The sequence below is a fragment of the Gadus morhua genome, chromosome 14, assembly GCF_902167405.1.
Source record: "Gadus morhua chromosome 14, gadMor3.0, whole genome shotgun sequence".
Taxonomy (NCBI): domain Eukaryota; kingdom Metazoa; phylum Chordata; class Actinopteri; order Gadiformes; family Gadidae; genus Gadus; species Gadus morhua.
This window is the reverse complement of record NC_044061.1, coordinates 13,460,899-13,475,516: the sequence shown is the minus strand read 5'-3', so window position 1 is coordinate 13,475,516 and position 14,618 is coordinate 13,460,899. Positions and strand designations below refer to the sequence as shown.

The 14,618-nt window shown below is 41.3% G+C and overlaps 1 protein-coding gene across 1 annotated transcript; it reads right to left on the bottom strand.

Moving 5' to 3' along the window:
* Positions 1–209: 209 nt before the first annotated feature.
* Positions 210–13,821, bottom strand: slc12a1 (solute carrier family 12 member 1). The gene is made up of 26 exons (XM_030377700.1): positions 13,347–13,821; positions 11,832–11,975; positions 11,354–11,429; positions 10,418–10,513; positions 9,714–9,853; positions 9,509–9,619; positions 9,309–9,420; positions 9,027–9,154; positions 8,463–8,547; positions 8,116–8,291; positions 7,775–7,882; positions 7,478–7,601; positions 6,559–6,660; positions 6,191–6,346; positions 5,971–6,070; positions 5,765–5,876; positions 5,135–5,275; positions 4,371–4,477; positions 3,797–3,879; positions 3,199–3,324; positions 2,402–2,530; positions 1,978–2,089; positions 1,763–1,849; positions 1,517–1,652; positions 1,269–1,336; positions 210–1,063 (listed from the first exon to the last, which is right to left on the bottom strand). The coding sequence occupies exons 1-26, from the start codon at positions 13,608–13,610 to the stop codon at positions 928–930; spliced, it is 3,159 nt and encodes a 1,052-aa protein (XP_030233560.1). The 5' UTR covers positions 13,611–13,821; the 3' UTR covers positions 210–927.
* Positions 13,822–14,618: the final 797 nt, after the last annotated feature.

Below are 14,618 nucleotides of genomic sequence, written 5' to 3'. Positions count from 1 at the left end.
AAATTGTGTCATGTTGGTCAGCTAAAATATGATGACGGTCTATTATTATTTACAGTTAATAGGTTACACCAAACATATATCTTACATGTTACATGAATGTGTTGGATTATTATTTGTCCTGCAAAATACTAGGGCACTCATTGTTCGTCCATCTGTCGAATCCCTACTGTATGAGGCCCATAGATATTCTGAAATGACAAATACAAAAATAAGAAGACAATATTTTAATTATTCTTTAAATCAAATGATCACATTTAATAAGACATAATTCTGAATTAAAAATATACAGACAATCAAGCAATTTTCATTAACCCAAAGGAGTATGTTATGCTATAGGCAAAAAATGAATAGCGTACCCTTTGTAATATTTAGACATTAATATGAAATAGATAAACGGCTTTATAATACAGCAACACACTATGCATGTCAAACAATAACAAAAGTGCATATTTCCGTATGGCCTAATGACAGAAATCAGCATATACCCAACACCTGTGAGTTTTCCATATTCATTCTTTACTATCAAAAATACTAAACATGTATTGATATACTATTGGTATATTAATGCTTTTGTTTTACAGTTATAAAATGTTTTGATAGCAGTGACCTGCCATTTTGCCAACCAACAACATGCACAGGTATGGTGGAATTGTACATACGACTGTTTTATTGTATTGTGGCCTCGCTAGGAGAAAAAGCATTACCAACTCTAGATTTTTATTTGCCTACTTTGTAAGCATTGAAACCTATTCCATGCATTCAGATAGCCGACCACTCCAGACAATAACATCACTAAAGTCATGTTGTAAATGTTTCTGCATTTTGAGTCTGTTCTGGCACAAGTTCCCTTAAAATGAAACCGACCACAATGTCCTTTCAAAAATTAAATTTTAGCAAGGTTGTCTGCCGTTGTCCTCTCCCTCCCGCTCAGGAGTAGAAGGTGAGGACACTCTTGTGGTTTCCTCGGATGAGTAGTGTTGGAGGGAGGTTCTTAGTCAGAGTGTCCAGCCAGGCCATGTAGAGGTGATCAGAGACAGACTCCTTGCGGGCAATAGGCATGCTCCTGTAAAAGTAACAGGGAAAACAGTAAGCACCCAGTTCAACCCTTTTTTGTACTGTGAACCTATGTTTTGCCTCTTTTCTTCCTTTAAAAATAAACAGTGTTGAACCTGCCCACACTTTTCTGCTGGTGCTTTTATATATATATAATACATTTTTCATTCGAGCCGTACAGTATGGGATGTTTCACCTTAATGGTCCATACTTACACTATGATGAGGTTAGCCGAACTTGACTTCTCCCTGAGAAGCTCATTCAGGCGCACCTGCAGGTTAGTCTGTAAACAATCGCAGAAATTTGTATGCAAATAAACAGACCAAAATACTGTGTTATCAACTAACTAATTGACTCCAAAAGAAACACAATCTGTCTGTCTTCTGTATATCGTCTTGAATACATTTGTATTCTATATTAATATATTTATTTATTGTGTATTTTTTCAATCTGGTTGTTTAACCTTTTCTTCGAAGCTGCTGAGCTCTTCGTCTGTGATCATCCAGGGCGATTCTTCTCGCAATGCTTCACTGCGGGCCTTGTCTTTGCCACCCTCGTGCAGACGGAACGGTTCAATCATGTCTTCAAATGCCTTCCAGCTAAAAGGAAGCCCATGGATTTATACATTATTTTCTAAAACATTAAAGAAAGCACTATTCCACCCTCTGGACTCTGGGCAATGAAATAGCAATGGAAAAGGCACACTTACTTATCTGATTTGGGGCCGATGTGAAGGTCGTCGATGACATTGATGTCACTGCAGTTAATTCGGAATTTGATCAACAGGGTCTTCATGCTGCAGAGAGAAGAATATTTTGTTGGACTCTAATGGACTCCTGGACTCATTATAGGAAAAAAAGAACAGCTTCTTTCTTCTAAATAAATGTGTGTAATTATTATCATAAACTTTTATAATAATCGTACTCCTCTTTATCCTGCTCAGTGCGTCCAGGTTGCCCGGCAACAAAGATCCTCAATTTACAGTCCTTCCACTTCTTCCTGGTGGTGAGAATGTACGGCAGCAGCAGGGTCAGACCTGGATGAGACATTCGTTGATTCATTAATTTGTTTCATTATTTTTTCACCACTCTGTCAAAATTAGTATCAATCGATATCTCATGGCCTATTCCCCCCTCAAACAATGGCAGAAGATAGTGTGGGAATATAAAAAGAAATGATTCATTCAACATAGCATTATTCAGTTAGTTCTAAAACTGTTTTCCCGTATCTATGGCTGGAAGTGTAATGCTCCTCTCTGTGTGTCGTCTGTCTTGGACAATGCACCAATAAGGGCACCATACAGTGCATGTGATGCGAATGCTTGAGGCCAGAAGCAATGAATACCCACCGCCATCATCAAACAACCACCACACGTCAATGGTGCCTTTGGACTGTTTCTTCTGGAACTGAGTGCTTGCCTCCAATAGCATGTCATTAATCTTGGCCTCCTGTGGTGGTGGAGGGCTGCACACTGATACTGGTGGACAGAGGGAATAAGCACAACCAGAGTTAACATATGGGTGTAGAGGGGGGGGTTACTGCAGTATGACAGAGAGTGTCTGTCTCCGTGAAGAGGAACGGTAAGAACATTAGCAGGGAGAGCCAGCTCTGAAATCTCACGTTCCAATTAGACTGTACATTGCACACTCCAGCAATGCCTGGCAAAATAATGTGTCGACGCTCTGTGTGTGTGTGTGTGCGTGCGTGCGTGTGAGTGTGTGTGGCCGCGCGCGTGTTTGTGTGTGTGTCCAAGACTAAAAATATGCTTAATATAACAGGCCCCCCACTGTCTGAGTAAAATTACTGTTTTGTCAGACCATAGTCTTACTGGACAAGAGAAGCCGTTTTATTAGATCAAATCCCCATCGATGTGCTTCTGGGAGCTCGCTGATTGTGATATAATTTATGAAAGAGGATAGAGAACTTTATTCACAAAAATATATCTGAATTCAAGGCTACTTTTGTAAAAGCAGTTTCTTTATTTAAGGCTACAATGGGCATGTGTTCTGTTTTAAAAAGTGACATTTTTTCCGAAGCACTAAATTATGATGTCATCTTTACAATTACATCACTCTGCTTACGTGAAGTTGCAAGGAATACGGAATAACATGCTATTTTATAATTCATAAAGAAGAAGTGGTATACCTCTGGTGGTGAGCACTTGTTGAGATGAGTTCTTGGATTTCCTGAACCTTCCCTTTCCTTTCGCTCCATTGGACATGACCTCCTTCTCCTGAGCCTCTTGCTCCTTCGCAGCTTTCATCATTTCCTCTAGAGAGCAGCAGAAAGCAATATACTATTTAGTAATATAACTGCCATGTTTTATCCAAAGTAAATCCTATGACAGGAACAGATGAGGCCTTTTACTTACTTGAAACTACAACCCTTCAACTGGGAGTTGGAACATTACCCTATCCTGCCCTCTAATGTACACCAGGAATATTAATTAAACGGTAAATCAGTGTTGACATTACCAAACTAGCTTCATAGAAAGATGTCCTGCAATCCAACACAGCCTTTATTAAATAACCAAAACGTCATCATACAGCTAACAAGCAGGATAGTTATCATTTCTTTATCAGGTACATTTGCGTAATAATTTCAACAACAAAAAATTATAATATTCAGTGTGCATCAATTTGTACACTAAACAACACTAAATGTATGAACACTAAAACATATGGCTTTGATACTTTAGGTTGGTCAGTTAATTTGTGAGAGGGGCTCATAATAATGCACCCACCTTCTTCCTCTACGAACTGAGACATGTCCAGACCCTGGGGCACTCTGAGCACCAGAGTGCCGTACTCAAAGTCAAATGCATCGCTGGAACAAAGACAAGGGGCATATGAAGATACCGAGCTTCATTAAGCATCTGCATATAATATACTTTTTTTTTTTTTTTTGATTATTACAATTGCTTAATAATCTAAAAAGTGTGCTCAGTCATGCGTGTGTGTGTGTGTTTAAATGTGAGGATAGTGTGTGTGTGTGTGTGTGTGTGCGTGTGTGCGTGCGTGCGTGCGTGCGTGCGTGCGTGCGTGCGTGCGCCTATGCGTGTTTAGGTATGAGATTTAAAGTTTGTGCCTGTGTGTTTAGGTGAGAAAGTATGTGTGTGAGTTTGTGTGAGTGTGTGTGTGGTGTGTATCAATGTGTGTGTGCTAGTGTGAGTATTTCATGTGTGAAAATATGTATATACGTGTAAGGGTGTATATATTTGTGGTGTGTGCTTGCATATATGTGTGTGTGTATGCCAAACGCACACACAAACACGTATACACAAGCACACACCATAAATGTGAGGGAGAGTGACATACTGGAGAACTCCCACATAGTTCTTGATGGCCTGAGTGTCGGCGCTCCTCCAGTCTCTTTTGAAGCCCATCATGAGGATGTTAGGCTTCAAGCGGCCCAGACCAGAGCTCTGTTGGCGGCAGGGTTAAAACAAACATCATAAAGATCAACCTCCCAAATGACCGCTGAAACCACAAAAACCCAGATAGCGTGGTCAATTAACTCACGGGTATGAATATGTAATCATTACAAATAAACAAATAAAAACAAATCCATAAAAAGGTGTATCAAAAAAAAAATAAGCCTTTTACTGGGACAAGATAGGCCTGTGAAGATGTTACGAGCTGATTATAGACAAGATCCTCTGCCTCTATCCCTCAGCCACAGGGCTTTTGTTAATCAATTCTAACTTTTATACTTCCACAGTGTTTGAAGTAATAAGCCTAGGAAGGAACCACAGCTATATCCTTTGGCCACTGCGATAGCCAGAGCTGTAACACTTGTTATCTTGTTGCCCCACATTACACTATTTCACTCGCTGTGTCCATAAAGACCTTGCCAGGAGCCTTGGTCTGGTTCTGAACCACAGTTATCTCTAGCTGATAGATTCACACTTTGTGTTGGATCAGGCAAATTTAAGAGACAGTAAAAAGATTGTGCTGAATTAAAGTCAAAGTGCATACGTTGCATTTGTTGCATTTAAAAATACATAGTGTTTTGACACTTCTCTTTTCAAATCACTAACAGACTGCAAGGAAGACCTGCGTTCATATGTTGACCAGCTGACCTGCAGTAGGGCGTCTGCCCCTTGCCTGAAGTCATCGCTGGCCACTGCAGTGTAGAATGCTTTGCGTTTGTTTTTATGAAGCCATAGTTGGTTCTTCTCCATGCCAGCGTTCATCTCCTGAAGCACCTTCCACCTTGGGCCCTGGAAATGTAAAAATCAGCTAGGCTCATGAATGAAGGAATTTGTTGCACGGGTACAAGCTTCATGATGAAGATACATTATACATTTAGGGTATTTACATTCACCTATACATGAATGTATATATGAATGTGTGCATGTGTGTGTCCACCAATCACAAACTCTATTTTAAATTCAGAGGAAATAGGTGACCCTCAACCCTGTCTCTAGTACCTTTGTTAAAATAACACACCTACATATATACTTTATTCTACTTTTAAAAGTCAGGTGACAGGTTTACACTTGAATAAAAGGTTGAAATTTGAATAAAAATGGCCACAGCTGTTCCTTGGAATAGAAATTAGCATTCTCCTGCCTAATTTGGTTTTAAATCAAAGGAATGGAGCATATCCCAGCCACATTCTCCCCTCAGGTCTTGACATATGAGACACTGATAAGACCCCCTCCCCCCTGGTAACAACTGGTAAAAGTCATTTGTTTCAGATCACATACCACAAAGACTTCAGAGGTAAGACAGAGTCCATAGGTCTTGGATAAGGAGTGAGCCAGGTCCAGGAGAGCCGGTCTAGTGCGTACCGAGCCAGTGAGGACAATGATCTGAGGCCTAGTGGAGCAGTGGATGAACAGGGGAAATGTGAGAGTACTGACATATTTCACGTCAACGATTTGAGGAATTGCTCCTGCGGTCCGTCTGGTACCTGAAGTTCTTCACATGTTCCTCGATGCCAGACAGAGACAGGGCATTGCTGACCGCGCTGACAAAGGTCACCGCCTGGGTGGACGAACCCCAGTTCACGTCTAGAAGAAGACAGGGTTAATGTGTTAATGCTGATGCTGATGGTAATAAAGCCAAAGGTGATTTCGTAACAGGTCTGCGTACATGAACACATTCAAGCGTTTTGCACACACTGCACTCACTGGGCTTTTTGACGGTGACGTAGATGTACAGAAGGATCTCGATGCCGTAGGTGAGGAGCGCGGCCCACCAGTTGATGACAAACATGACAACACAGCATAACACCGCACCCACCAGCGACAGCCACATGTTGTAGAATTTGTATGCCGGGCGCCAGCCTGTGGAGAAGACAACACAAAGAATGTAAAGCACACATCGTATTTTATGGATTCCTTATCCTGCACGCTACAACCTCTATCATATCAAAAAAAGATATAACAATCCAAGACCGATTCCTCAAAGAATGCCATTTCTAAAGCCAATGCATGAAGAAAACAATAAGCAAAATATGGACCAGGGACATGCTCACGTATGTGTGTTTATAACCGACCTGGAGACTTGGCGTAGGAGGCGTGGAAGCAGGAGAAGTTGATGAGAGCGTAGGAGGCCAAGAAGAAGTTGGAAATGATGGGAGCGATAACGTTCAGGTCGCCTACAAACACAGAAAGCAGACTTAGGCTGAGGTGGTCCCCTGAAGCTCCGTCAGCATGCACCACACTGCGGGGACTGGGGAGCAGGGAGTTTGCATGGCATTTCTTTCTGGTTTTAGTATGATTATCATTGAAATGACGATGATGTCATTAATTCGTAGCCTATTGGGTTGGGATCTTTCCAGATCAATTTCAGTTCACATTCTGTTGCTCTCTGCGGATCTGTCAGGCACAAAGCCCATTGAAAAAAGATTGCAAAGGGACAGGGATTTTCAGATCGTGAAAACGCAAGGAGCTCCACGGTCGGCAGATTTCAAGAACTATTGCTGCTCCTTAAGACAGTGTATCAATCGACTGAGCACTCAAAGATGTTTTATCTGAAGTAGACCGAATAAGGATGTTGAAGTGATCTGCACAACAAGCTTTCCTCAGACATGTTTTTCCTGACTTCGAATTGGATTAGGCAAGAGCGAAGAGAACAAGAGCATCCCTTAGTTATTTGATCTGATATTCGGGAGTTTTTGAGCAATGTAAGACGATGACCATGCGTGAAAATCAATTGCGGTCAAGCCAATGCCAGACTAACTGATAATCATTGCCGACCACAACTTTAATATATAGATGGTCTCATCAGGCTTTACCCTAATGCATACTGTGTAAACAACTAAAAACAACTGCTTGCCTTTGTTTTCTGTGTAACCTACAAAGTTAGCATCTTCTCAATGGCCTTTTTTGTACTGCATCCCCTGGGAACATCTGTTTATTGAAGTTTAGATGGGAAAACTGATGATAACCCAGCACTCATTTGACTCAACTGACCTATGAGAATGAAGGCAACAGAGATTAAGAAGGTGAGGACATAGCCGCGGATGGGCTCGTTGTTCTTGCCGCTTCCCTTAGCAAAGAAATGCAGTGCTGTGTAGATGTTGTCCTTGCACAGTGCCTGTTGAGGAACAGAGTCACTGTTAAAAGAGGATAACTGAGAACGCTTTACAGTTTTCGTTGAATACTTTTACTTGTGAATAAACCATGTTCATGACCAAGGTCAGGTGTAATGAATAAGCACTATCTGGTGTGACAGAACTGTTTCTTTTTCTAGGTGTGCGTTGGACCAACCTGGAAGACTTTGGGAGCACTGACTAGTGAAGCAAGGGCAGAGGATAGGGTGGCTGAGAATGTTCCGGCGATGATGAGGGGACCAAACCCTGAGACCATGGTCATCACCTGCAGGGCAGAATGTCAGAAGTTTCCAAAGAAGGAAAAGAAATTGGGTTAAAAGGGACTCGGTTTCATGGGAACATTCAACTTCTATATCTATAGTCCCATTCATATAACTAATACAGAAAAACAATTTGGGAAGCTATGCACTGTGTTTGTGTGCGTGTGCGTGGGCGTTTCTCAGCATCTGAAGAGGTCATGGTAAAGCACAGTTAGAGGAAACCTTTGGGCCGGTGTACCTGGAAGTTATGCATCGAGCCAAACTTGCAGGAATCTGGGTTTGTAACACAGGAGGAGAAGTTGTACCCCAGTTCACAGGCAGCCACTGAAGGACCATTGCAATCCTCTGCTGGCATGAACGTGTTGTTGATAAAGGAAGTCATGTTTCCAGTGGCATCACGGACAACACAGGCAGCTGACAAACACAAAGAGAGCAGTGCTTAGAAATATAGAAGTTACTGTGAGATATGGATTGAATGTATTGTGTGCAGGACCAAACATTGGATGTGATACCTATTAGGTTTCCATATTCTTTTTTTAAAATGGGAATATGTCAAAAACAAATCAAGCTTTATATAATACGTACAGACACTGAGGGCTACTGCGAGGTAAGTGATACCCGTGATTAAAATGGCCCACAAGGTGCCCTTAGGAATGGCTGCTTGAGGATCCTGTAAAAACATAACACAAAACACAACAATAAATTTCATTGTCAGCGAGCAAATGATCTGAACATATTAAGTTAGTTTAAAGCTAAGAAAACACTGAATGAATTATTCTGTATTATTCTTCATTTTCATCTGGCTGGGAATATGTTAGTCTAGTGAGAGCATCCTGATCTCGCAAGTTCACAATCTGTGTGTCTCTCTTTTCCAGAAATGTCAAAATGTCATGTCTGCATGGAATACTTTTCTCAGATTAGAATATTTTTTGGATTCACTTCCAACTGGATTCAACAAGAGGGGTCTCTCTGATTGTCTGGAGGTTTTTGGACAATCAATTTGAAAATCGACTGCTGTGCAGCCGATGTCAGACATATATTTATTGCAAAAAGCAAACTTAAATATCTGTATGTTCTCACAAGGCTAACGAATCTGTGGTTCATGAATTCTTTGGGTCAATTTCAACAGTCACCAATTTCCACAGTCACCTTCAAGTCTCCAGAGATGTTGGCTCCGGCAAGAATGCCAGTGGCAGCAGGGAAGAAGATGGCAAAAACTGAGAAAAAGGACTCTGCTCCTCGGAAATCTGGTGTAAAGTTTTCCATGAATATGTTTGCTGCAAAGAAAACACCAAAAAAATACCCATAAAGTGAGAGAAGGAAGGGGGAGCCTCACCAACATAAGGTTGGTTAGGCTATATACCATCTGAATTAAATGCTTCAGCACAAGGGTTTGTTTAGAATGCAGATTGTAACTTCTTTGTATCTGACCTTGATAGTTGAAGAAGCCTTGTGTTTTCTTAGTTTCTGTGGCCGGGATGAAGGTTCCCACAAACACGTTGACAATGGCCGCCAACAAGATAACGAGCAGAACAATCTGGGCCTATTAGTGAAGTCAAAGGACAGTTTTAAGCTTGCATTCATTTGGTTGGTTGACCATGCTAGCCATCCTCCTGTTCTCTTCCTCTTACCTTGGCTTCCCATGCCATACCGGCTAATGATATGCCCAGGAGCAACACCACTGTGATACAGCCAATGATCCTGATGTCATTCAACGGATCCACCATGATGGAATCATAGTCCTGGAAGAGAGGAAGCCGAGAGGGCGACGGATAAGCATTGATAAAAATCAAATATTCAGTTCTAATATAGTTGCTGTAAAGCATGCTTACGTACTACGAGAAGCTGAACCACAGTCTCTGCAAATCCAACCACATACATAGATACGGCCACCGCGTTGGCAAACGCAAAGATCAAACCGATGGAGCCTCCAAATTCTGGTCCTAAGCTGCGAGATATCAAGTAGTAGGCTCCTCCTGTGAAGACCACGACAACGGAAAATAGACAATTACAGACACGCACACACAATGTGGATGATTAATCACCACATCAAGGATTCATTGACTACATATCAGGAAGAAAATTATTTATGGTGATAGCTACGGGGTGCAGTTTTTAACTTTGTGTCTTTATCCAAGAAACTTGTTCACCTGCTTCCTGTTTGATTCTCTCAACCCTGTTTCCAAGGGTGTGTAAACATTATGGATATGCTCGCACACTGTTTGCATCCATCGCCCCTTATCGACGTGTGGCTGGCTTTGTGTTGCATGTGTATTTTACTAATGCTTAAAAACCTTTCCTGGCAAGGGAAGTTGTCTATCAGAAATTAGAGAAAATGTCTGTATCAGTGGTCACCGCATCAATGTTTCTTAAGGTATACAATGGTAGAGCAGTAATTATGTATGAACTTAATTGTAGGTTGCACGATGGAATAGACAGTGTGTCTGTAAACTAATACAATTATAATAAAAAAATATGTGTAAGACCCAAGGGTTTAGAGGTAATTGCTATTGTGTTGTGATGATAAAGTGTTTTCTCACCTCCTCTGACAATTCCGTTTGTACAAATAGCAGACATGGAAAGGCCAGTGATGGTGGTTACCACACAGCTCAAGAGAATAACAACAATCCCAAGGCCTGGAAAGAAAACGTTACACAAATCAAAAAACAAATCTTTATTCTCCACACACAAGACCCAACATATTTAGTGGGGCTTTTGTTAGCCATGCCCATGTATAGGGGGTGGACCCTCACACACATTCTGGTTTTAAAATGCTTAAATACATGAGCGACCTCACCTCAACTCTACTCAGATCTTTCCCCAACCCCCTTCATCTCACCTCTAAGACTTATGCACATGTACACAAATACACACACACACACACACACACACACACACACACACACACACACACACACACACACACACACACACACACACACACACACACACACACACACACACACACACCCATGCATGAACAAATGTAAAGACACACATGCACACACACACACGCACACGCATACCCATGCATCCAGGCACACACGCAGGCACACACTCACGCGCACACACACGCACACACACACATACGCACACACACACACACACACACACACACACACACACACACACACACACACACACACACACACACACACACACACACACACACACATATACCCATACATATATCAGATAGTTGAATCAGTCCCAAGACAATGATCACTACAAAGTAGTGGAGGACTGCATAATTAGAATACCGCTTTCACCAGCTCTGCCTCACATCCTGGAACACACATCCACCTATCTTTTCAGAGCTAAGATAACATTATTAAAATGGAAATGAATCCTTACTAACTATGTTATGTGGACCCATATTGAAAGAAATGCATTCAGGGGACTTGGGGATGATTTGGAATGTTGGTCAATATCACAGCCCACGTCTCATTGGAAAGCAGGAGAGCCATGTAACTCACCCCAGCCAGCCTGACCAAACACCCAGGACAGACGGATGAACAGCATGACACCCCAGATGTTCAGCATGCATCGCACCTGTAGGAAAGCACCCCAAGAGCAAGCAAGTGGTTACGATTGATGTCGGCAGGCAATGGTTGGTTTCCACTTCAGAATTGGCACGAGACGGTAGGTTTATGATGCCTATGATAAGGCACGATGAAACAAAGGACTGATCCCCCCCACCTCACATGTGCACCCTTCATATATTCCATTTCAAGGGGGGTAAAAATAGTTAAGCAATATCATTAAAAAAAAAGGAAACATGTTTATCTGCAAATGTTTGCATCTCAGTGCGAACAATCATTTATGAACCTAGTATCAAATTAACTGAATAATGAAGTACTGAAAATGATGCCCAAGTGTGTTTTTATGGGGGATTTGAGAGTCTGTTCCTATAAAGTTAAGGGGCTAGTCCACAGTGGCCCCAATTGAACTCACCAAGACCCCCTTTATCCAACCAAATTTTATTGGGCCTCCTTTTTTCTTTTCAACAGGGACAGCCGACTCCAGGTCGTCTGACGGGAACCCTTCGCTGCTCTCCTCGTCGTCCGCCAACGTGTCCGGCACTGAGATATCGCCACCCTGCGCAGGGAACAATGGGAAGAGGGCCAAACAAAAGGTTAAGGGGAAGCCTTGCCTTGACACATAGAAATCATTTATTGACATTTATAAATACAGGGCCTAATTTCTCTTCCAAATTTGTCTCATGGGAATTAATTTGCGACATTGCGTGATTATTTTAGATGGGTTGGATTTATTGGGTCCGAGCAAGGTCTGTGTCTTCTTGTCTTCCCAATAAAACTGATATAAACAGCCAGTAGATTAGGGCATTGTGTTTACATATTAATCCAATGATTTAGCAATACATTTAGCCACCCCGAAACAGATAAACAGATTCATACAATGTTGACAAAGTAATAAAGTCCTTTCCAAAAAGCATCCTCATCATGTGTGCTTTTGAAAAGGGTTCAATTTGTGGTTGTGAATGGTTTGTGAATGGCTGATGATAAAAGCCCATGATTTCTAGACCAATAAAAATACTATCAAAAGTCCAAGATGACACTGACATTATCTACACCCTGATATCTATATCTAATACCTGACCAACCTTGAATGTCAGGATAAAAGGGCTCAGCAGATCATATCTATTTTATATCAATAACTTCAATAACAAAACTGAAACTGACATCAAAGTAAAACCCAAGATGAACACCATTCAAATTCTAACCCTAACCTTGAATGTCAGGATAAAAGGGCTCAGCAGATCATATCTATTTTACATCAATATCTGCAATAACAAAATTGAAATTGAAATAAAGGTAATCCCAAAGATGAACGCCATTCAAATTAAGAAACAAGTGCATCTATTTAGGTAGTGTTTTGTCCTTCTTGGTACAGCTTTAATAACCTTTAAAACTCTGATGACCTTTGTCCCATTCTCTTTTGCAGCTCAGAGCAATTTAAATGTCTTTTAAAGAGCAATAAACGTACACGTTTTTTAGGGTCTTACGTAAACCGCATTCCCCATATAAGAGCTTTATGCAGTATATTATTTTATTTAAAAATTCTTTCTTAAATAACGAATCAGATTTTCCTCTATAAATCTTGCAGCTCTTCACATTTCTTTTGTTGTTTATATGATATAGTTTAGGTAAAAAGTTGCATCCAACACAGAATCCACACTCCTTAACGTCCTAGACATGGTGGAAAAGCAAATGTGAATACCAGGGTTTTTTTCGGCAAAGTAATTCCATGTCAACCTTTATGTGCACATGCTTACATACTCCAAAGAGAGAGGTTGACAGAAGGCAGTGAAGGAAACAGTTCAAAGATTCATCATTGATTGCTCTGGGGAGTTTGTATATAGTGCAGAGATCAATTTTTCATCATTAATTTGAGTCATTTCCTCTCTTTCTGTTTAGACCCAAAGACACACAACACAAGCACACAGACCTTCTGGAAGACATCGTGGAGCTCCTGCAGAGAAGGTCTCACAGCCCGGTGTCCGCTGATGCTTCCGGCGTTGCGATAGAGATCAATGTGGGGAACGCGGTCCAAGGTGTCGTGACCGAAGGCGCTCACCACGGAGGCCCGCACCGCCCGGTGGTCCCCGTTGGAGACGCCGTTGCCATTTCCGGAAAACGATGTCTCATTGTCACCTGTGCTGTCAAAAGCTTGGTTGACGAACTCCCCACCGCCACTGATTTTCCTCTCCATCAGATGTCTCTCAATGCCAGATAGAAGCAGCTGTGCACTCTACTCTTTCAATGAGATCCGTCACCTTGCTGCAACCTCTTATGGTCATGCAGGATACAGATCTGTTGGACTGGACCAAAGCTAACAAGATATGTGTTGAACCTGAACCTATTGATGCTTTCCTGAGCCACTCTAAGGCTGTCCTATGGAATCTGAGCTGTGATGACCCCTGCTTTATACCCTGTGAAACAGGGCCATATAACGGCAGTCAGCTATTGGTCAGCCGTGGATCAACCCTGGGAAAGTTGAATGAGGGGTGTCAGATATGTCCTTGCTTCATCCTAGTGGACACAAAGGCATTGCTTAACGATTAACCAAGTCATAAATGCCCAGGGAGAGATAAAGGCGCTTAGCACTTGTGCTTTGTAGAATTGATCACTAATATTATTGTCTTAAGGGCCTAGCAGGAGCACATGTTGTTCTCTAGTGGCAGTTTATGAGTCTATGGCTTCTTCCTGATCCTCCTTCAGATGAATCACCATATTATAACCCAAATGGAAGTTCACAACTGAGGACCAAAAATTGACAGAGCATCAGCATACAGGAAAAGTTTCAAGGTCAAAGTTGTTTGGTCATGACTATTTCTCAAAATATCCCAAATGTAGCACCTGTATAAACATCCTGTCCCAGATGTTGGGTCATTAATGTATACGTCAGGTTGACTCTCACTCTGATTATGAAGATGACAACAACAAGTACTACTACACATACATTATTATTATTATTATTATTATTAATAATGTTATTATTATTATTGTTGTTGTTGTTGTTATTGTTTTCATTATTATAATAAATAATAAATTAAAATAATAATAATTCATTATTGTAACAATATATAAAAGTGTTCGCTGGTCGACTCAGATATGGCGATAAAGGGAGAAAAATTAGTTAATAGAAAATGGTAGTTCTCAGAAACACAAAGGAGGCAATTCTCTCCTACCGCTTGACTTCTTCAGTATCGGCTTTAGT